At 38.5% G+C, this 24846-nt stretch overlaps 1 protein-coding gene across 2 annotated transcripts in view; it reads right to left on the minus strand.

The window, feature by feature from the left end:
* Positions 1 to 1666: 1666 nt before the first annotated feature.
* MIGA1 (mitoguardin 1) overlaps positions 1667 to 24846 on the minus strand; it is a 37404-nt gene continuing 14224 nt past the window's right edge. For both annotated transcript variants that reach the window (XM_042030421.1, XM_042030422.1), the window contains exons 8-16: positions 16802 to 16902; positions 8588 to 8706; positions 8323 to 8395; positions 7902 to 7988; positions 7680 to 7778; positions 7228 to 7362; positions 6006 to 6059; positions 5241 to 5357; positions 1667 to 4902 (exon numbers count right to left, since the gene is read on the minus strand). In XM_042030421.1, coding sequence (XP_041886355.1) covers positions 4684 to 4902; positions 5241 to 5357; positions 6006 to 6059; positions 7228 to 7362; positions 7680 to 7778; positions 7902 to 7988; positions 8323 to 8395; positions 8588 to 8706; positions 16802 to 16902 — 1004 coding nt within the window. In that variant the 3' untranslated portion in view covers positions 1667 to 4683. The remainder of the gene's footprint in view (positions 4903 to 5240; positions 5358 to 6005; positions 6060 to 7227; positions 7363 to 7679; positions 7779 to 7901; positions 7989 to 8322; positions 8396 to 8587; positions 8707 to 16801; positions 16903 to 24846) is intronic.

Raw genomic sequence — 24846 nt, forward strand, 5'->3', positions numbered from 1 at the left:
GCTCTTACCTGTGCGCTGCCCGCGCTGCGGCTCGGGGCGCTCCGGCGGCGGGCGGGCTGCGCTGCCGAGCGCCCCTTGGCTGCGGCCGCCGCTCCGCCGCTGCAACTTTCCATAAAAGTCGCGACGCGCGCCCGGCGCCCGCATTCCAGGCGAGCCCCGCGCCGCGGCAGCTGGCCCGGCCCGGCCCGGCTCGTCCCCGGCCCTGCGGCTCAGCGCGCCGTGCCCGGCCCCTCGTTGGCCGCGTGGGGGGGGCAGCCAGCCAGCCAGCCCCCCTCCCCGCGGGCAGCAGCCCGGCCAACAGGCTAATTTTGGGCTGGAAGCAGCACCGAGCTATAAATAACCGGGCCGGCGAAGCCGCCGTTTTGCTGCGCGTCCCTGGCCGCGCCGGCCCTGCCGCAGGGCAGCGGGCGAGCGGCGGGCGGGGGCTCCGCGGGACGCACGGGGGACACCGAGACCCACCGCCCGCAGCCGCCGCCCGCCATCGCCCTGCCCGCGCTGCTCCTGATCACCGCGGCTTTTCCCGGCCACGGCCCGGAGCTCCCCGGCCCGGTACCGGCGGGGCTGCCCCGGCCCGGCAGCCGCGGGTCAGCCCCACTCACCGCCGCTGCAGCCCCGGCGCGTCGCTCCCCCCGGCCCCGCACGCAGGGAGCGCTCCGCTGCGCTGGCTCTGCCGGCCCGCGGGGTTTTATACCTACGGCGGTCCGGTGCCGGGTCGGTTAATGGCACATGGAGAGCGATCAACTAATAATAGTAATGTGACAGTTCGCTGATGGAGCGGGGAGGAATCTCCCTAGTGCCAGACGGCGAGAGGCAGAGCGCGGTGGCTCAAAGCAGCGCCTGTCGCTGGGAACTTCACAAAGCAGAGGCAGAAACGTGATTTTATTACATCTGAATATATTCCTTTTCCTGCTTAAAGATGACTTGTTTCCTACATGTTCAGTTGCAAGGTTTCCAGTGCAGAATTTTCTTCCTATCTCTCTTGTATTGTGTCTGCCAGACTGGAGCCTAAATTCCAGCTGGGTTATCAACATTAGGACAGTAACCACATGACCTTAGGCTGTGCAGATCTGAACAACGGCCACCAAAGCTAAAACACAAAACGGGTTTGCCTTTTGAAGGACAGAGGAGGCACTTTCCCCCAGTGCCGCCCTCGGGGCAGCCGTACTGAAGCACAGGAGCGGCATCGGGGCTTCCGACTGCCCGGGACACACCCGCTTTCAGCAGATGAACACGTGCAACACATAAAACAAATCTGGGCAGATCAAAGCACGGATACATTGTCCTTCTACCGCAGTGGGCGTTAGACTCTTTATGTCCTGTACTTCATTACTTATATTATTCCATAAAGGAGGTCTTAATCCACAACTGGAGCTCAGTACAGCAGTCTGGCTTGGAAATAATCCTGAAAAAACTCGTCTCCTAAAACCAAGTAGAGAGACAACAGCTTGGCACAGAGCTGTATGCAATGAAATTGGACAGCCCAAAAGCTGTTCCCATTCAATATTTTTTTCATTTATATAGTAAGTTTTGTAATACTTTTTCTTTTTTCATTTAAAGTTTCAGGATGACTAACTGGTATTGAAATTCCTGCCATATTAAATAATTTTGCATTAGATTTCAAGAACTGTGCAAATTCAAGTTTCAGATACAGTTATATGAGCAACAGTTGTTTCACTGAAATAATTTATTTTATGTACACAGCTGCAGTTCATTTAGGCAATAGAAAGGTCACAAATACTCTTACTGACACTTGATTTGACACATTTACTTTGATAAAAACCAAACACTACAAAAAGGAATAATAATAATCATTAAGAACACATTTAAAGTAAGGTTATTATTACAACTAAATTACAAATGATATAAATATTTGATTCTTGTATAATCCCTATGCATTCAACGTTTCTAATCTTAGGAGTACCATTATGGCAGAAGAGGATGGCTTTTAAATTTAGTTTGTTCTTGTTAGCATGGAAAGTATCATTCAAAACTATCTAAATTTAGAGACTATAAACTAAATTCTGAGTCTGATTATGAATTAACCACAGCAGAACTGCATCACACTGTCACTGCTATGGTGCAGCTCTGGCACTTGTGTTTGCAGAGATGGTGCACTTCTGAAATTCTTAAGCCACGATGGCCAGTTATCAACAGATATCCTGTGCACACCTTCCAGCTAAAGGTGCAGGTTGTAGGAGAACTGATTGCAGTTCTGTGTTCCAAGGAGAGAACCATCTCCCATTTAAACTTCCATCTCTGTCTCTGGAGTTAGTTACACATTCAGAATAGATGAATGTGCTTTAGAGAAAGATCAAAAAAGATCCAGAGATCAAAAGCCTACCCACCTATACCTGCACATTTCCCTATCTCTCTCCTCCCTTCTTTACTGTTTCTCAATTGTTTGTTGGTGGCATCTTATAACAACCAAATCTTGTATTTCTTATTTTGGATGGGAAATACATCAGTTCCATTTCCAATCCAATCCTGTGGGCTTTTGAGAGCTCTCTGAGTGTACGGAAGTGCTCCTGTTTTAAAGGGACACACATGTTTAAGTCAGGTATTATGAAGTTCTTGCCCATTTTCTAAATATTTTGGTGTTTGATTAGGCCCTGCTTATTCTTCTGTTTAAAAAAATCCTTTCATTTTCGACAGAAGACCAAGTTTCCAGCTTTTACTTTTTTCCAAGTGTCTGGAAACATTTATAATCTCATGTGCAACTCTGGTTCTTCACAGGGTTTTTGTAAATAATATGAAAATCTCAATATACCTTTAATTCTGTGAAAAAGTTCACTTCTGTTTCTCTGTAATGTATGTTAAAGTATAATTTTCTTCATATCATTTTATTAGACCAGATAAATCACAGCAGACGCTTTCCTTTGTTACCTACAGGTCATACATTTGCTGTAGAATATGCCACTTACTCTCTTCCTTCTACTTCCAGCTATTCCTATTGATTCTCAACCCAACAAGACACCTTTACTGTACCACATAATTTCTTTCATAACTTGCAAAAAGCTGCCAAAATACAGAGAGCTTAAACATACTTATCTGCTCAAAAGTTAAGTGAGATGGGTGAAAAAAACGTCACATGCCTGTATCGAAGACACATTGCAGAGAAAAAAAAAAGCACAGCATGGAGGATGGTGCCAAGCTCAGCAAGTTAAATGGTGGAAATAGGCCAAGAATAGCATTTGGAATTTCTGTTTTATTACATATAGAGTATACTCTTTTCTGTTAAATAAACTATAATCAGTTGGCATTTCACACAAGTAATATGACACATTTTCATCATTTTTGTATTTATAAAATGAGTACAACAAAGGAGCAAAATGTTGGCTTCAGTAAAATCTATGAATTACACAGGCCCTCCTTTTGAATAGCATCCTTTTGGGTTGTGTTTGCAACAGAAGTTGAAATGTTTCTAGTCAAAGTTTGTTTTGATATCCTAGATTTTAACAACATGCTTCTCAAGTATCTGAATATTTGGAATTACTCTGTAATTACTCTGTATTTCTTGTCACAGGATAGATTCTTGTGGGCTGGCTTTGTGTGGCAAAGCATATGTAAGTGCAATTTTAGAGCCTAAACTAACTGTGAAGCATTGCTTCAGTTTACAGATATTCAAAGACTACAGCTCATCACTATTTATTACCTCTGGAACAGGAAAAGCCATTACTGCAAGGTCCCTCATGCCTTCTGAAGGTGCTGTACTCCTAGCTGAAGTTCAGGGTTCCATGGCCTGAGCCACAGTTTTACACTGCACACTCCTCTTAAACAGACACCTGATGTCCCACAAGGAAGGGAGGAAGACACAAATAATTTAATTATAAAACACTGCCTTCAATTCTGTTTCATGATTAATAAATCTTATCATACATACTTATTTAAAAATATATTTTGAAATGCTACATATGAACTGAGAATAATATTGGTTCATTTACCACCATATTGCGTAGTAATGGTTTTAGAACAAGGAAGTTTTAAATTAATTGGTGAAGCTAGCATAGCTTTTCAAATATAAATAAGTATTTTAAAACACCTTAGTGATATTTTAAACCAAAATAAAGTAAAAATTGCATATTGGCAGTCATTGCTGCCCAAATGGTGCTTACATTTCCTGCACTGCTCCATTACACTGTAGTACAAAATGGCTGCTTACACCCACACAAATGGAATTCTAGGGCAGGGGCAACATGTTCACTTCTGTGAGTGTGATTACTTTATTGCACGTGTCACATGAATCAGAGACTGCAGATACCCCAGTCAAAACACCTTCTAGATCTAGACACCTAATGATTTGGAGACTCTGCAATGAACATTTTGTACTATAAGCTTTTAAAGGAAACAACTCCATCAGCTTCACTTACAAATTATTTGTGCAAAAGTACAGTATTTCATAAATTAACTTTACCCAAATATTACAGAAAAAAGCTTTGGGATACATGAAATATAAATACAGCGACAGCTGAGCTGCAAAATTAATTTAGGTATATACAGTAATACACTCCCCAGTTCTTCTCACAGATGTACATTTAACCTCCCTGAGTCCTTTTCCATACTTAGTGACACGATGCACTCCCAGATGCTTGCTCAGTAACAGCCACAGTAGCTTCAGCATTAGAGAAAAGGCAGGACAAGAGCACATCTATGTGCCCTCCCTGTCTTTTGCCAGGGGTTTTAAGTTTACTGTACTTTTGCTTCTAGAAGCCCACTGGCCATGACGGGCCCGTGGCCACTCACACAAGCGCCGACGTGTCTCAGGGAGTCTGCCCCAAGATAGGCCAGCAGTAGCTCCGTGTGGCGGATCAGCAGCTGGGTGAGGTCTTCAGCCAGGCTCTCCATAGTTGAGTATCTCACCTTTTCAAAATCAAAAATGTCTTTGAGGAAGAAAAGCACTTGATCCTAGTGGGGGGGTGAAAAAAGGAAAAATTCGTATTCAGTTACAAGAAGGAAAAAAAGTATGCAATGCTAACAGCTCTTTCTTTCACATGTTCCCTAAAAGCATCCAATTATGTATTATTGTGGTGCTAAGACAGAAGTGTGCTAAAACAGGCTTTGCAAAACAGTTCCTGGCTTAAAACACTTATATGAAATTACTTATTTCTCATGGTTTCTTACCGTTAGCCTTAATTTTAGGAAAATGCAAATGTATGTTAATGAATAAGATCTTAATTTATTTTAATCAGAAAGAATTTTTTTTTTAAATTTAGAAAAGTGGTAATTAAAAGAAAGTTGCAAACCTTGAAGAAGCAGCATAGGTCATACAGGGAATTTCTAGGGCCCAAAAAGCCCCAGGCCAAAACAGGGCTGATATGTTCACATATAGCATAGAAATGTGCAAAAAATCCATCAGGCACCTAGTGATGTAAAAATTGTAGACAAAAGTCACACAGTAAATTTAGTATAAAGCTCTACTACTTAGCATTAAGTCTTCATAAAATCCTAACACTTCCCTCCTTGGTCTAATAAAATCTTCCAAAGGTAAGGCGCTGTAGCACAGAGGATTTCCACTGAGCCCCTTCACAGAGAGGTCAGGATGCAGAAGAGGCTGAGGGGAGGCTGCAGCAGAATTCCTGCTGCTGGTGAGGAACACGGTGCTTCAGGCAGGTAACAGGGCAGGACTGAACGTGATTTAGGTTTGGGGATCATGCAGGGAGATGGGGCTGAGAATCCCAGCACAAGCAGGTGAGATACAAGACTCATGACCTTGGTGTGCAGAAGTCTGAGATCTGTGTGTGAGGCGGGAAGTCAGAGAAGGGAATGACACCACCACTGACTGGACCTCAACTAGGTTGGAAATCTTTCCGTTAAGACTTTTTGCTAAAAAAAAGGTATTAGGGCCCAGGAGCTAAACTTCTACAACTGGCAAACCTCTTGTCTAAACTAACAAGTCCACAGGACTGAGGGTTGATCATTCATTTATTTTGCCAAAGCTACAAAAAGAACTTAAAATTCTTAGGAGACAATCAGTATCTTTGTTCCATATAATTTGAAGGGCAACTTACCTTCATTTGCTGTCTTTTTTGTTTCAGTACTGACCAACAGCTTGAAGCCACAGCCTAATTGTAAAAGGAAAAAACAAAGCAAGCCCCAAGTCATTTTCCATCTCAAAAGAACTCATCTGCAGAATACTGTACTTCTATATTCTGTATTTTTGGGACATGTATTTTCTTCAGTTTCAATCCTGTGATAACACAAAGTTTAAAAGTATAAAACAACAGCTGATATAAATAACCAAATTTATATGTAGTTCATACTTGCTATTCCAGATCCATCTTTGCAACATTTCCGTTAGTTAAATCCAAAGGCAATTTGGCATCTGCTTTTACAGCTACCACAGTTAGCAACACTCCTTGGGTTTAACTGAGGACCAGTCTCATATACTAAAGTGTGTGCTCAGACATAAGAAACTATTTTAGATATTAAGTGGCATGTGAAAACACTGAAATGTACTTTTTCATTTTAGCAAAAACATTCTTGCAATAGCTTCAGATTCAGCTATGGAGTTTTGTCCAAATATGGACCTGTGAAATACAATATACCAATATCAGTACTGGGCTTTTTCCCCTCCAAGCCTCTAACTATCCTCATCTGATCCTCCCTCAGTACTGCAAAGAGAGTTTAATACAGACAAAGCACAATGTTCCATATAACTACAAAAATATATTAATGTTATTTTTCCTCTAGAGGGGATATTTCAATTGAAAAATAAAAATAAAAGAAAATCTGGCAGTTTACAGATAAAAATGCATGAAATTACAGTAGTTTCTGTACCAGCTGACCATGGCAATAGCCTGTGTCTCTAACAGAGGGACAAGATCTATTTGGCAAATAAACAGGCACATGTGAAAAATCATCAATTGTAATCAACAGTTGAATGTCTGCACTGTATTAATTTACTTTTGTTTCCTTGCAACTTTGTCCCTTATTGCTAAATCTCTGGTCTATGAACCAAAACCTGGATCTGATGTCTAAGATGTGGCTAACAGAAACTTCCATTTTAAAATTCTACTTCCTCAGAGAAAGGAAGGACAAGTTAAAGTATTTTCTCCAATACATTCAATCATTCTCTGTTTTGGGCCCAGACTTGTAACTTTTAAATTGCTATTATGAAAAACCTGATAATACACTCTGTTAAATTTTTTTGAGGAAGATCTCATGTACATACTCAGTACATTGCAATGTACTCCAGATCAATTAGTATGATAATTACACATGAATACTTACTGTTTCTTTGAAAGAGGAATTTAACCAGCGGTTATTTACTACATTCTGTATAGATATTGGTGGATTTTCTAAATCTTCAAATGAATCCATTAATATGAAGTCCAGAACAACATCATAAAAATTCAGATTTTTCACCTATGTTAAATGAGAACATGATTTAAGTAACCTAGTTTCTCTTTCAGCAGTGGAATTCAGCATGCATCATATTCTAATGCTGTATTAACATGTAGATTTGTAATTGTTTTTAATGAATATTAAAAATACTTTGTCACTAAAGGAGAAGTTTAAAAAAAAGTGTGGTTTCTGGTACTAAACTAGTGAATGCCATTTCTCTAAACCAGCAATATAAACAATAAAGAGTTGCCTTTCCCACAATTCTGAACTGTAAAAATTTATTTTTAGATCCTGTGGCATTAGTAAGGGTAAAAGCACTTTTCAGAAATGCAACTCACTCCTCTAGCAGCAAGTTCCATTTCAGTATTATCCCAGTGATCTGTTTGTTCCAAAAAATATATCATTTCATCAAAGACATCTTCAAATTTCTTTGGATTCTGTAAAGTAAAAGCAATGAGTATCAAGCAAATGTAAAAAGAGATATAGTTTATTTTCCCTGGACAGTGAAGTCTGGTAGAAGTTACATAAACAACAAAACGTTGGTAATAAAAGGCTTTTACCTTTCGTGCTTTCACAATTAAAGCAGACAAAATTTTCCTTCCACTTTCAGCAAGAAATATTCTGTTTGCTGTTTCTGAAAGAATTATCTAGAAAAGGGTTCAAAACACATAGACATGTTCATTCACAGATTATACTAAGTGACCTTAAACATTTCAGTCAAATTCCATATAATTATCACCTCTAGTATAGTTGGCAAGTTCCTAGTAAGCCTTGGGTGCAAAGGTTCCAAAGCTAATCATAAAATTGGGACTCCTGCAAATACATCTCATTTTAGAAGTATAAAAATGTAAAAGCAACAAGAAAATATTTAAATACAGATTACCTTATAAAAGTGCTTGCACAACAAGCAACATTCAGTTTCAATGCCAGGTACTTTAGTTTAGGCTTAGCAAGACAGATAAATCATTCCTTACTGTTTACCTGAAAAGCTTGTCGAATACAATGAAGCTTAGCAAGGAAGTCACTGTCTCCTAAACATTCAAACATTTCGGTCCTATGTAAAATAGAAAAGTTTTTAAAGACCTTTAAAAAAAGAAGCACAAGAATATCCATCTAAGTCTAATTCCTAGAAAAAATACCTAGAAAAGTAACTTCTATAAAGTGATTTCTAGATAGAATAGTTAACTTTAATTCTTGCTTTTCTTGTAAATAGCAAGTCTATTCTTAAATAGACATAAATTGATACCTTAACACCCGTGAATAAATTTTGCCTTCTTCTGCCAAGTGCATGGCTTCTTCATACAAGGGGCAGTGGCAAAGAGAATCCAGACCATATGTGCTACGAACCTCTCTGTGCTCTGAAAGCTGAAAAAAAATTTTTTTGAAGTTCATTAAAGAGCTTGCTGACAAAATTTTTGTAAAGATAAAATTCAAGAAGTTTTCCTGATGTTCTACTGAAAGATGCATCCTTTTCTGCATCTGCTTAAAACAAAGGGGTAAAATTCAACAAGTGAACAGAACAGATACACCAGGTCATAAGACTTAACTTTATAACCCTTAAAATCTGAAAGCTACAGTTTAAAGCTTCAAAACTTTAGTTAACAAAATAAAGGCAGCTTACTTTTGTGTTTAATTTGCCTAGCTAAGTTTTTGAATTGTCTAGTTAAATCTATTGGGTGTCAAAGCTGTTAAAAGAAAATAATTGCTAAGAGACAAAGTACAGAACGATTACACCATGCAAATCTTTAGGAAGCTGGAAATAGTTACATCCTCCTACCCCTGTTTGTAAATAAGTCTGCCAGTTACCAAAGCACATTGTATAAACCACGAGCATTCAGCATTTTATATTACAGGCTCCCTAAAAGGTTTTCATTATTGGCACTTTTAATTCTATGGTTATCATATAAATAAACATGAACTTGTAGACATTTTTAAAGAAAGAAAAAACCAAAACCAGATCAGTAAATCAAAGCATATAAATAATAAAGAGAACTCCTGTTTACAGGGTATCATATTTAATTCACAAAACAATGTCTAGCTACAAGTTCACTATAAACATTACATCATATTACTAAGGATCAGAAAAAAAAATCTGATGTTTACACAGTTTAGTTAATGACCAGAAAATTAATTCTAGCTTTTTGGTTGGTTTTGTTTTTTTGTTTTTTTCCAAAATCCTGCATGGGACAAACAAACCTGTGTTTCTAGGCTATTAAAACTGAGCATAGAAACATCTTTAAAAATAACTCTCAAGGTAATGGAACTATGTAAAAGGTTAATCTCTATCTTAGAATGATTTTAAAAAGTCATATTGAAGTATTACTTTATGTTAAACCGCCATTAAAATTTTCAAGTAAAAATACATGCTGAGCAGCTTTTCCTGGCACTGAGGCCATACAGCCAAGTGCTGGCTGAGACTCCATAAAGCCACGAATCCATATAATCCCAGTGTGCCTTCTCCACACACTCCAGCTGAGCCCATTGTAGCCACAAATGTTTGGCCAGGTCGGTTTTCCTGCTAAAGGAGAGTATAAACACTTGCCAATACCTGCTTTTGTCCATGGAAACATTTAAGCACACAAAAAAGTTCGAGATTTCAGTACAGAGCTGGTGTTCTGAAGTATCACACACTGTTAGATAATGTTTATTTGCTGGAACTTTCACTGGGCTTTTTTTAATCACTCATACCAGTATCCTTTTACTGTTGGCAAATACATACAATTCCTTCCATAAATTGTCAGGTTCCATTTTAAATTGATTTTTTTGGCTAAAAGCACCTACCAAAACCGAGCCAACCCCTCCTCTCCCCCCGTATTTCTGTAAAGATTTCTATAGGCTGCTTGAATTCAGACTCGAATGACAAGACCACAGCTAGAGAGTAAGTGAAAAGAACTTTTAAGGTCAACAAAATATACTTAAATGAGTAATGTCCACTTTCAGAATTCATCTAGTTTGGAAGTATTTCCAATCTAAAAGTATGTGTTTGCTTATAAGCTGTTTTATTGGAAGAACAGGGTAGAAAAGCTGAATTCCTGAAGGAGACCTACAGCTATTAAGACCAAAGATTTTTTTTTAGTTTAACAATATTAATCATAGCATCTAAATGTGTTTTGGATTTGCTAATTTAAAAAGTCCACCTGAAAATTTCTGTTCTTATTAAACAAAGAAAGCTACACAGCTTTTAACTGAAAATACACAGGATGCAATAATTTAACCAACTGGAAGAAGCAGGAGTATATTGATTTATTTCAGATGTAAAACATGAATACACACACAGACACACACATATAAATACATAGTGTAATAGCTAGAACAGGTATAAACAAAAAAACGTGAAAAACCTTTACTCCAGAATTCCTTTTTCTATGTTATGGTTAAGGAAGTATTAACTGTGGAACAATACATACATATTTTCCAAAGTAAAGACCAAACCAGAACACAACACATATGCTAATTTATTTACCTGATCCAGCTATTACTGAAGCCATAAAACATTCCATATACACTATTTCATTTGCAAATGATGAGAAGAAACAGGTTGTGAACACATGTGCACTATGTAAACAGCTGCCCCTCTCTTGGAGGTTATAATTTCTGTGGTAAAAGGGATTACATTAAGTTTTTACTAATGAACTTCAGGCAAATCACCTTTTTCAGATATTTAGGAAACTGACTGAGTGTGACTGAATTAGGACTGGTGATTTCTACAGTTAGATGCAGGCAACCTTCATCTGCTGCCAGCACCTAAGCTGATGACACCTTTATACATGAAGATGGCTGATCATTGCCTTTGTGGTCACAGATTAGCACAGGGACCCCATACCTGGGAATTGCGTGAGGCCCTGGATTGTATTTAGCTTTTTAAAAAAAACCCCAGCAATTCCTCTTATGCTAACAGATGAAATAAAATAGCTGTGTTACTGCTGTGCTGTGTATTATTGAGCTCAAATGAAGAAAGCAGTTAAATCAACCGGCTGCTAAGCAGGAGAGAACTAACTGTTCTTCCCCTGAGAAGATGATTTTGATTACAGGTTGAAGTTCCAACAAATAATATTTGCAAAGGGGGAGAAAATTCCTCTACCACTGACTTCTCTTTGCATGCAAAAAGTGAAGGGGAGGAAAAAGCAAACAAACTGAAAACCAGAAACTAAAAAGACCTCTTAAATTTAACTAGAAAAGGTAATTCCAGACAAGCTCTGAAGTTGCACCATTAATGCTCCTGAAGTCGCACCATTAATGCTCCTGAAGTCATAATGGAATTTCTTTTGATGCTTTCTAGTATTTAAAAATATTTCTCTATATGAATATTTTACATGTAGACATAAACAGTATATAGATGTAACAATATATAGATGTAACATAGATTATTATGCTTTAAATGGTTTTTCAACCAGTAATGGCCATTCTTTGAGATTAAATAAGGTGAAAGCTTGCCTACATGAACACCCTGCTTCAAAATAAAACTAGTTAAAGATGATCTGTAAAGATACATCCATATTTCTAACATAGAAGAGTTCAGCTATTAGGAAAATTCACAAATCATATTCAATGTTTAACAAAATGCAAAGCATACATTTTCTAGATAGAAAATGATAGAAGATGACATCAAAAGGAAAATGAACTCTCTGTTGTAAAAGTCTCTGAGGACATGCTACCTTTAAGGAAAGAGGTGGGCAGAAAGCTTAGTTTTCAATTAGATGGCTCACTGTAAGTACCTTATATAAATTGGCATGTGTTCATGATGTTTATTCAGGTACCTGCTTTTTATCCCACTGTGTACCCCTAAGTACCATGTAACTTTCCTCTACAGGGCTTCAGCATTGCTCAGAGTTATGAGAAAGCTCCAGCATTCCACATCTTGGCATCACAGGTAAGTTGGACACTTGAAAGCTCCCCGAGTCCTTTCCTGCCATTCTGTAGTGGTCACTTCTGTGCACAGCCACTGCCACTTTGAGACTCTTTACACATCTCTAGGGATGACAAGGAGCTCCATCACAGCTACCAACAGTGCTGGCAGCTGCCAGGAACACAGAGGCTTGTGATGATGGACCAGATGCGCCAGCCCCTAAATGTCTGTCACTTCCTCAGTGTCATGGGAGGTACACGGTAATATGAAAATACAGACAAAGAAGACATAAAAGATGATTGACACTATAGCAGCAATCTCATCTTGTAAGGCTTTCTTTCTATCCATTCCAGGCTCAAGAAAGAGAGAGAAGTAGGTGACCACCACAAGGACATTTATGATGACCCGCAGTGGATACCTAAGTTCATTATGTTGAAATAACATGTACGTCTTCAAAACTCCAAAGCTTGAAATTCTAATTTGTGTCTAAGCTTGCAGGGCTGCAGAGCAGCCTCTGAAGATTACAGCATGGATATTGTTCAGATGCTAATCAGTTTTCTCTGGACAGTTCAGCTTTAGGGCTGTGCCTGCAGTAAAGAGATGCTGAAATCATTGCTCTAAAGCATTAAACCTTTGCCACTTGCATTCGTTTTTAAGTCTGGGATTCCCTGACTGCTTTGGTTTAACAAACAGGCTCAGTACTCTTATTTGCCACCCACAAGTTGTTTCTTAATAAATAGAAAAAATTCTCAGCTGTGCATCAAGACCTTGTTGACTACCAAAATAACCACCTACATGAATGTAACAAAAATAAACAATGCTAGATCTTTTAGGAATTCTTGCTTGTTTCCCCTAATAGAGAGGTCACTTTACTGGCACATTCAGCATTCCTTACATTCTGAGAAATTATGTTTACCCTATATTAAAAAAGTAGATGATGGTCTCTTTAAAAGACAAAGACATTCAGAGAAAATATTTCCTTAAAAAATGTAAGTAGCTTCAGGACGAAAGTGAAACATGTTCTGGGAGTTGGAAGATGTGATGGTGATTAGTAACTAAAATGTCTGAGATGGCATTTTAATAAACTGAAATGATGAAGTGGTGTGTTCCACCTAAGGTTTGGAAGAAAATAGGAAGGCTGTTACTGATAAAAAGCAGCTAAGTCTTTATTCACAAATCTAAAAATATCCCACGCTTTGGACTGAGTTAACATTTTAACAAGGAAAGCAGTTTATTTGATAATAGACCTACAGATTCAGTACTAGTCAACATAAGAAAATAAGACATGATAAATGCATGTGCACTGACAACAAAGAGGCAGCAACAAAGCTCGCTGCCAGGGAGAGCAGGAAAGAGGTTCTGTTAGGAAGATGGAAAAGAAGCCAGAAAAGAGAGGGCAGAGGCCTTTATCTGGCACACTCACTGCTGTATTGTTGCCAAAGGTGGCAGCTATTTTGATCACAGTAAATGGGAAAGCAAGACTATGAAAAGTATACTAACCCTCATCAACACAAGCTGATGGCAGCCGGGTTCAAATGGGGAATACCATTATTTATCACAGTAGTAGTATTAATAACTTAATTAGGGCAAATAGTTGTGTTTACCATCCCTTCTTGCAGTGCTTCTAGAGCCTAAGTGTGTTTAAGAATAGAAGTCTGTCTGGTCATGGGGATGGCAACTGTGACTAAATTGTCTTCATAAGGATTCAGGCACCTGTGTATTGTAGGTGTCCAGACAGGCACAACTCTGTATGGGAAGTCATCAAATGAGTGATCCCCAGCATCCTCTTGATCACCAGCCATAGCCAAGATGAAGTTTTGGCACACCCTCCTGCTATCCTGTAGAACTCATCAAAAGGGCACGTGATGCAAACCCCACCAACTGTCCCAGTTTTGTACAGCTCTTTCCTATATTTTGGTCTAATATAACACAGCATGACATTTTTGTTGCCTCCTAATCAGTATCCCTATCAATTTCCATTCAAGTATCTATCTGTGTCTTGTTTTATGACCATTCTCTCTCCTGCAGGCAGGGAGCTAAATTTGACCTGTGTGTCAGCATTGAAACACGAACAGTTTCCAGTCTCCAAAAATCAGAGTCACACAGAATACTTAGTCCTGCTCCTTGGGACAGGATGCAGTGTAGAAGGAAGCCAAGGAACTGTCAACACACAGCTTGCAGTGTGATGAGGCCACAAAAAATGGTGCCACGTTCTAATTTCCTGGAAGGTGAAATTACTAATTCCAGTAGGGCATAATCACAGAGCAGTATAAACACACATATGAATTTCAGATTTAAAAACTTTGGTAAATGTTTCTATCAGGCAATGGAGTTTAGGACTGTTACTAATATTGTCACTGCAATCAGGGAACTTGATGAAAGAACAACTGCCTTATCTGGCCCTTAGGTGAGACAAATCCAAAGCTGGAAAAGCCTCAGACCTCTTAGCCTAAATTAAAACATTCCACTATTTTCCTAGTGCAAGAACAAAAGAAAAGACAAAAGTAGATAAGCAAGAGGAAGCTACTCAATATCATCATGTCTAGAATAAAAGAATCTGTTTTGTCAATTCTAATCCAGTTAAAGCAATTACTGTTCTCTACTAACAGCTGAATACACTGGGAAGTAGTTGTTGCTCCTTCTCATTGCCATAACGTGAAGCATTTCCCCACCACACATCCTCCTGAGGATGGACAAAATATTAAATCAAGGTAAGAGTGTTTTTGTACGAGAACACCAATTCACAGCTTTCTTTACCCTGCACTACACAATGATGCCCTGTAGCTACAACTACAGAGTTAACTGATCCTGTAGTTTAAGCCTAGTGGATCCTATTTAATCCAGAACACTGACGGTGCTCTGATTCTAACACCAAACTGCAAATTGTTCATGTTCTATTAATCTTCAGGACTTCTGTCACCTAAAAGTTTCACTAGATTATTCAATAAAATCTGAGAAAAGAGAGTTTGTTCTATTGGCAAAGGATAGAACAGCTGGAAAGGAAGAGAAAATCTTCGTAACTTTGTCCTGGAAGAACGAGTTGACAGAAGTGGCTTTGAGGTATTAAAATGTGGAGAATATCTCCAGGATACTTAAAGACAATTACATTTCCAATTTTGACTCAAATATTTTTTAGCAGATATTGGGACAACATAGCTTCAGGAGAGGATGATGATTTCACTGAGGTAATACATCCTGGGGCTTTCTGTTTGCTTGGTTGGTTGGTTGGTTTCACCTTTTTTTTAAGCCAAGCAGCACAAACGAGCACAAGGGATTGTTCCCATCTTCACATACTTGCAAAAACACTATGAAAGTTCATTGGGGAAAAAAAGAAAGATAAAAAGTGTACAAACTATAACGGTTTACAGCTCCTCTCATGAGCTGGTAGAGTTGAAGCAAGCTTGAATTGTGGTCTTGTCCAAATTACAGCAAAGAGTAACCAGTCTCTATGGATACAATCCTTGTTAGGAATGGATGCTAGGCATCACAATTTAATGTGAAATAGTAAATCAAGGTAATTGTGTTATGAAAAAACAAACCCTATAATAGACAGTCAAAACAATTGCAAAGAATGTGTGTGCAATTCTCTCTTTTTGCAACTGACTTTAGTAGCTTAGTTGTAGTGCATACATGAGAGCAATATCTGTGACAAAATGGATCTATTGAGGCCAACTGCCTCTCCTGTTTTTTGGAGAAGAGTATTTTCAAGATCACTTTAGATCCCCAGAGACTAGAGAAGGAGATATTCCTCATTCAAGTAAGTGTGTCACTGCTTATGAGTCTCTTTCAAATACTTCAAGGGAGCTGTAGCAGACTTCAGCTAAAAGGCAATGTCCTGTTACCCAGAGATTATTACGCATCCTTTGTGCTCTTATCCCAGAGGATTAGATCAAGTTACAGGAAGTATATTATGTTGTTAAGGGAGCTTCCCACTGTGGAGTCAGGAGGCTCCCAGGCAGTCCCACTCCACCTCCAGGGACTGTCACAGCTGGGACTGAGGCCCCTTCCCAGTGGTGGCTCCAGGGAGCTGTGGGGTCCCCGCTCGACTCCCCACACAGCCAGACAAGCTTTCCCCACCAGCCCGGCCCAGGGCTCCCAGAACAGAGTCTCAGACCTCTGGTTCCTGCTAAGCGATTTAATCATGGTGCAACAACAGAGTAACAGCTCAAACTGGTGCCTCCATATTGTGCATGAAACATGCTAAAACAGGTAGCTGTCAATTTCTAATAATTTCCTCTCAAAAAAACCCCCCATGTCCAAACAATACAAAGCCTTCTTCATACATCTTTATAGTATGGCAAAGCAATAGGAAAAAAGAACAGGAAGATATAATCATGGTGGAAAGAACTACTACAGCCTTAAGTGACTGCTTTTTCACTCATGAAAATGTGATATATTTTTCAAAAGCACCTTCCATGTAGGAGGAGTTGAGGATGCATTGTGCCAGTGCACCAAAAAAAAAAAAAGCTGGTTCCAGCTAAGCCTGAAAAGCTCCTTTTTTCCCGTAAGAGAAATATATTTTGCTTATAATGATTAGCAAAAAAATAGGATTCTTCTGTTCACTGTTCAAATAGATCAATAAATCTTTACAAAAGCAATCTTTAAGAGTCTTACCTCAGCTGTGGAAACAAAGGAGTCCGTGGACACAATGCTTAATGTATCTCGAAGGCAGAAATCATCCGCATTATCCTTTACAGTAATGTCTGTATTTTTATCTTTAAAATTAAAAAAATGAGTTTATTAGACTATCAGAACATTCCCTTTACGTCTTGAAAATGTGTTTCATGTATACTTTAACACAGTATCTCATTTAGAAGGCACAACATTATACTACTATAAGAGTAAATTCTTTTATGACCCACTAATACATGTAAAGGTGACGGGGTTTTTCTGTCTTTACAGTAGATTTTAAAATATCATCCACAATGAACTGGAAGAAGAAAAAAAGACTTGGCCAAAGTTTTTGCCTTTTCTTTTACAGACCTCTGAAGATGTCTCTATCTTATGATATTACTTTGCTATATTGATCTAGACCCTCTGTTAAGCTTTTGACTTGGCTGTGTTATGTAACACTACTCAATGTCCTTGTCATCAAGAAATAGTGTTCTAAATAAAAGTTCATTAATAAAAACAACATCCCCAAGTTTTAGTTTCACTTGAACTTGTTTCACTTTCTACGTCTCATGCCTTTTTTCACTTGCTGGTTCTTCAGGAGAGCAAGTGAAGCTTTTAATCTTCACTACATCCTCTTTCCTCAAAAAGCTTCTCCCTTGAAATAACATATCCAGAAGGATTTCCTACAGTACCACAATTCTTAAATAACTGATTTTTTTCTTAAAATCATCTGCAATACAGTTTCTCTCAGTTCTGCTTTATTTTATTCTCAGATTTCAACTGTTGCACTTCTTAGATCGTTTGGTTTTCACCGTATAGAAACACTTTTCACAGAAGGATTAAATTCATAAGTCAGTAAGTCAGACTTTGGCTTGATGGTACCCATCCTATGTTCCCAGTGGAACAGATGCATTTATTTTCGGTTACTTTACCTTCAGACATTACACATGTGTTCCTAAAAGTCTGTTTTATCTCTAAGAGTCAGCAGCAACCAGCTACCCAATGTCATCCAGACCTGTTGCTAGGGCAATACTTCATTAAAAACACCATTACATAGTGAAGTGGCCAAATGCCAATTTACTGGGACGGTTTACTCATCACTTGAAATGCTACAAAGCCACATTGCTTAACTATTACTTTGGTGGTTGTTATGATTTTATTAGTTACAGACTTGGAATGACAGCTCAAAAACTGCACAGAACAAATATCTGTCTTTGGGAATATTCACTGAGGGAAAAAATTATTCAAAGTTTGGACAAAGCTTTTACTAGAGTGAGTTAGGCAAATTGTAATCACGACTTCACCAATATTCACATGAAGTCTGATTTTTTCAGTTCATTCTTACTAGTTCTTTCTTTTGACCTCTTAAAACCAAGAGGAAAAGTACTGCAGCTTCCAAGCCGGTTGAGAAACAATCACACATTGGAATCTGAAATGCTGGAACAGAAAACTAAACTGTGGTTTGTAAAGCACTAGCTTGAGGTCTGCTTAAGAGTAGATGGGTAACATGATGTTTCTTTTTTCTAGCTCATGATTTGCATTACCTCTCTTCTAATATTACATCAGATGATTTTCCAATATCACTTTTTCACATAAAAGTTGCTGAAACTGCAATAATACTGTTAGACCCAGGGTAGTACAGGAATCTATAGTCTGGCTGCAGATTTTTAGGCTCTCCTTTTTTCAGCCTCTCCTTTTGCCTAAGCTGCTTTTACTGTTATATGTGAGTTTACAGCTCAATAACAAGAACATATCCCCAGACTGATTCTAAATTATTTAACTCTGGGTTATGTGGTTGATTACATATAAATGGGTATAATGCTATTTAACTAAAATTTATTCCACACACATTAAAAAAAAAAAATTTAAATTCGTGTAAACAAAGGAACCACAGCCCAGAACAACACAGAATCAGGGGTTCTTCCAGAGATCTTGCATTCAGCCTGTTATAGACTACATGAAGGTCTAGAGTTAATGAAATTTTGACTAAATCTATCTTTGTTGAAAAATTCATACTTCCAAGTTTTCTAAGAGGGCCTAAAACTATCACCAATCCAGTATGTTTTTAACATTTTAGTTAGTTAAATATGGAATATCTGTGGTTTTTACTCAAAGAAAATTCTCACTGCTACAGAAAAAGACATGAAATTTGCATGTTATGAGGAAAAAAAAAGATTAAAAACAAGGTTGGTAATGCTGAGTGAAATAATGCCTTTGGTAAGTGATATGTGCACACAAAGTACAGCCTCCCTAAAGAAAACACAACAGCCTTGTCAGCTATTTCTGACTCTGGCCACCACCACCCTAATACCCTAAAATATCCTTAGCCAAGCAGGTGCTTATCAATACCCATGCTGTGAAGAGAGCACGCTATTACGAAAATTCACTATGGAATTTCACTAGGGTGAAAATTAAGTTACAGCTGGAGTACATACCATGCAAGTACCAGCAGAACATTCTTAGACACAAGAACATGAAAAAAAGAGACAGTGGCACAAAGAGACTCCTGGAATGAACAGCTGCAAGAGGAACTCACCCACCAGTGCCTGCAACTGCTCACACACTCACCCCCAGTTCTTAGAGATTCTAATAACTTCAGGAAGGGAAGACTACCAAGTATGTGAGCTTCAAATATACTTTACTTATTTGAGGAGCCAAGGAGTTATTTTGGGTTCACTTATATTTGTAAAGAGGATGAAGTAGAGTTTCAGATGTTACCATCATGGCTCTTGGTTGTAGCGCCTTAAAATGCATATGTGGTCCTTAAATTAAAGTATTAAAAAAATGGAACAATATGTAGGACTGCTAAAGCTTATTAAATTAATCCTAGCTTTATAAGGTTTTGCAAACAACTATCTATTAAACAAGACCAAAAATAATAAAAAAAAAATACCAGAACCAAGATATTTTCACATCTATCCACAAAGTACTGATCTAGAATAATTATTTGTCTTTGCTCTGGTAGGTTTTCACAGTAAGACAGAGCACAAAGCTAAACCCCTAAACTCTCAGAGCAAAATCTGACCTTCATAACTGCACACAAATTAACTTTTTAGTATTCAAATGGGAAGCATTCACCTTCACATAATGTTTTAAAACTCTGAAAACCGTTATGTTATATGTTATCTTCCTGCCAACCCTGAATGAAACGTGGCAGGAGTTCACAAGTGAGTTTGGCACTTAGCTGACACATTTAAAAAAGGAAAGCACTTACCCACTAGTAAAGAACTCACTGTGAGTTACAGATTTTAGTTCCAAGTACCACCATTAAAGTCATGGTTACCTATTCTGCCCAGCCCTCCCACTTCAGTGGAAAATCAGTGCAGTTAATCCATCACAAGCAGGAAAACAGGATGAAAAAGGACAAACTTTATAGACTCTGAAGAGGAAAAAACCTTGCAAAGGAATCCACTTATGAAAAGTCACGGCACCCTAAGAGCAGCAGGGGCCCAGTGTTCTGCCAGCCCACGTTGTGTGCTCAGGTCCCTTCGATGTGTGGCTTCATGCCCAGTAAAAGGAATTACAATAATTCAGTTCAGACAGTACAGCAGCATGAATCAACATGGTTCAGTTCCATGAGAGCTTGTCACAGTCTTCTAGCTAGTTACAAGTGGCACAGTGGTTTGTCACCCCTGTTGCTGAAACATCCAAAAGCAGCTTCATTTACATTTATAAATAGTCGTAATTCTGAGAGTGATGATCATCAGTTCTACCAAGTAGCTGCTGCAGTATTACATGAAATTTTACAGGACACACCTAGAAAGCAGTGAATTTTATGTCATTTCATATTTATAAAAATATTTTATTTTATGTATTTATAAAAAGAAAACAATCCCAGCCTTCAGGTGGCCCCTTTCCATGACTGGGTCGTACAGCCACAGGTTAAAAAAGGCAAACCAAGAATGGAGCGGGCTACCCCCACGGATATCTGTGGATCTGGTGTTAAATTATGTGTTTACATTCTCCAGTAACACAAATAACTGTGATAGCTGGAGGCACCTCATCTAACTGCACAAAACCAAAGCTGTTACTGACTTCAGCATGAAAATGTATTTCAGGTCAGGGTATTTTAAAAATATCTAACCAAATCTTGTACTCTACCAGTACATCAGCATGTATCACAAGTTCAACGTGTCTCATGGTTCTTTGTTGGGACTGCTCTGATGCAAACTGAAGTGACAGATTCCTTTAGAACACAAAGCAACGGTCGTCCCACGCCCACCAAACCCACAGAAGAAACTCCAGCCTGGCTCTCAGTGGGTGCTCAAACCTCCAGCAGGGCCCTGTTGTGAACTCACAGCTTCTGCTCACCAGTGTGAGACCAGGAACTCAGCAACCAAATGTCTAATGGGGAAGAAGAACAGGGGAAAACAGAGCACAGGACAGCAGCAGGTAATTAGTGTTTGCAATTTCACCTTCCTCCTAGTACACACAGGCCTTTTTCAAGGTGAGCTTCGGCTGAGCTTCCTGCTGAGCCTTCAAATTACATCCTTAACAGAAACCTCAGTAGTTTTCATGCAGGGAATGATCTTCTGCTTATGTGTGAATAGAGAGCCAAATCTTACTTCCTCGGAAAAAGTTGACTCAACAGAGCTTTCATAATTGTTTCCAAGCACAGATACAATATTCAGGGTTCACATAAAAGCTTTCTACCTACAACACACTCACACAGGTATAAAAAGGTCCATTTTCCAAGACACTGGGTTCTCACCTAATTATCATCATGCAAACCCCAAGATGTTCTTCAGTCACTGTTCTGTATTACTTTGATTTTATTCTTAAGACAAAAGTGGTACAACTGATTAAAAGCTGAATTAAAAGCATGTGTATAGATGACAGTAATATATTCTTCATAAGTAGAGAATGCTTATAAAAATTTAATAGTACAATCCATTCAGTTTACACACATAAGCAATAAAATCCACCTGAAAACTGTGAGGTACTGATTTGCAGTATCTGTCCTCTGGAAAAAGATGCAATTTGCCTAAAATATTCTCACAATCTTCAAGAGATTTACCAAATACTTTGGAAAGAAATAATAACAATTTTTGCGATGTTGATAATAATTTGGCTGTTTTCAGACATTCAAGATGCTGACTTTGTCCATAAAGTTACATTGGTACTGCAGAGTAGCACATGTTTAATGGTGTGTAAAACAAAGCAACATGGCTACTGCTCTTACATCCTATTGCTCTCATCTTGCAAAGGTAAATAAACAGCAGAAAATTACACAAGTAATCATTTTAGTCTCTCCATGTAAAAATCAAGTGTACCTGAGAAAGGAATGTAATTTCAATTTATTTCCTGTAATCCATGCACACTGGTACATTAAATTACAAAAAATATTAGGAAAGACCATTTAAATTTGATATTCTGGAACTGTGATAAAGGATTCTTTCAAGATTTAAACCTGCTAAAAAATTCTTCCATAAATTGATAATGGAGTTGGAATATTTTCTGATAGTTGCAATTTTTTTAAAGCAAAGAAATTATCAGAAGGCTAAAAATACCATTTCATTACAGAGGATATGACCTGTGAAAGCTGTGTCTGAATCATTGTAGCATGCTTTATTGTAAAACCAAAATCTCAAAATAGAAAGACCTCACCATGAGAAACTCTATGATCTCAAGGAAGAGGCAGAGTAAACACACGTGGTGCTGCATTGCTGAAATCTGAATTTTAAGAAGATAAAGCAGCATCTGATGTGTATTTTATAACCTGAATTAACACATCATGTGTGCTGACAGCTGAGAAATCAGCTTAATAAACACTAATAGATGTATGCATGTGTTCACTTCTCTGTTTTACTTCTCTGACTCTCTGCTTTACAGACATATGATCCTGAAATAGATTTGAGAGTGTATCTCGTGTAAACTACATGTCACTATAAGGTCTCTCCCTATCACACAGTCTTTCATTTCTTGGAAAATGTAAACATTGATTCATAACTGCACATTATAAGGTTCTACACTTACACAGGGTTACCATTTTTCACAACTTCTTTACCTTGAAGCTAAAAATCAGTGGATCTTCCCCGATTTTAAGGTTTAAATCCCTATCCTTTACAGAAAAGTTCTGCTTCTGACCACTCTTCTGTTTTCAAGTCAACTAGTTTAGGTAACAGTTTCTGTGCTTGTATTTGATTTGAGACAGAAGATCTGGCAACCAAGCAAAGTTTGCTCAGCTGTCTAATCTGGACAGAATCTGTTTAGATGGATGTGCAGAACAAAGTTGTCACTCCTCTTCATGGGGGTACTCCATTCTCCTGTAGTTCAGAAAGCATCACATCTCTATTGTCCTCAGCAAAGACCAGTTTGAATACCAGTGCTGCTTACTTCAAAGCTGAGACTTTGAAGCCCCAGGCTATACAGCACAGCCCCGAGGAGCCTGCCAGACACCTCAGTCATCAGACTTGAACGTCGCTGCCTTTTCTCAGTTCTTCACATCTCAAAACCAAGTGCAACCTACTGCTATTTTTGCACAGACACTTTCTAGTGACAAAGGAATGGTCTGTTCAACCCCATTCAGTGTGACAGTACATTAACTCATGGGGATGAAGAGCAGATTCAAAATGCAGTATCATATTTACAGAAGATGAAAGTACAAGGTTAACTTTCAAGCTTCCACATCTAGAAATTAGTACCTTTCCTATGCCAGAGGCCTCCATAAGCAGGTTAGGTAGAAAAGTCTTCTCACCAGACTGAGAGAGGAGTCTCAAAAGTGAATTTCTCCCTTTGGCCTCAGTTCTTCTACACCTGTAAGTCAGTGGGTACTCAAAAGCAGGATGTTTATGCCAGTCCATTACTAAGAGTATCCCTTGCTTCTTTCCAAGGCAATTCATTGCCACCTTCTTGGCTTTCCCACCATGCATTTCTTCACAGAGCAGATATTAGCACATGCAGTGATGGAAAGGGACAATATAATAACCAGCAACTGTTGCTCAGCTCCTGAAACTTGTTGTGTTTCTAAGTATTTCTTCAATTTTTTTTTCAAATTAGTTTCCCGACTTGTTATATAAAACCCAAAAGAGTAAACAGTTTAGTATTCTGGCAAAAAACCTACTTTGCTGGACACAGCATAAGGCTATGGTCCAAGATGTTCTTGTCAAAGTAAGATTTCTGGGAAGGTTTTTCTTTAGCCAGTACACTATGCTATAGGGATGTTGACATTTCAAAACAAGTAAGACAGCCTGACAGAAGGAACCCACATAGTCATTTGTTCTTCCATTAAAAGAAACATATGCTGTCCAGCAGTTGATAATTCCACTTACCTGTATGAAGACAGTATCAGAAAAATATGATACCTTCTCTCCCCTGAATTATCAGACAAAGATAGAACCAGCTATACAACTGGTGATCCTCAGTGAAATAAAAATCAAAAGATGCAGACATACATGTGTGTTTTGGGCTACCACTTGGACTCTCTATTCAGAATGGAGCATTTTTGACACAGAAAAACTCTGTAAGAACAGCCTAATAATCTCAGTCTTCCCTTCAGTTTCAGGGCAGAACTATTTTACAGAATGCTGCAAACTCCAGTGACACTACTCAGGAATGTGACTGGCTTCTGCAAACCCAGCTGCGCACAGATACAGTTTAAGAACCTAAATTACTAAGATACATGCTTAACTTTAAGCAATAAGACTTAAAGAATATCTTAAGTGCCCCACTGACTGGGGCCTGCTTGCATTCCCCTTGCCCTTGAGAATGGGAAAGAATGAGATAAGAATACTTATAAAGTTGTACTCTATGAAGAGTTCTTCCAAATCTTTAGTTTACTAAATAAGACCAATTATCACACTTAATCTAAAAAACCAAGTTAATAATACTGTAAGGTTGCTAAATGCATTAGTAACAACATATTAATACTTGAATCATAAGCAAGTAATGATTAGAGTAACCTGACCACCGGAGATCACCTAAATTATGTACATTCTTTATTATTCAAGTCTTGCTTTATTTCACCTTACTCTGGCTTACCACAGGTAACAAATATATTGACTAGATGGCAACTTTAACTACGAGCAGCTGCTAATCAGTGCCAA

This window comes from Corvus kubaryi, unplaced genomic scaffold (genome assembly GCF_017639235.1).
Source record: "Corvus kubaryi isolate FWS band 111438036 unplaced genomic scaffold, C.kubaryi_AGA036_p1.0 37334, whole genome shotgun sequence".
Lineage (NCBI taxonomy): Eukaryota > Metazoa > Chordata > Aves > Passeriformes > Corvidae > Corvus > Corvus kubaryi.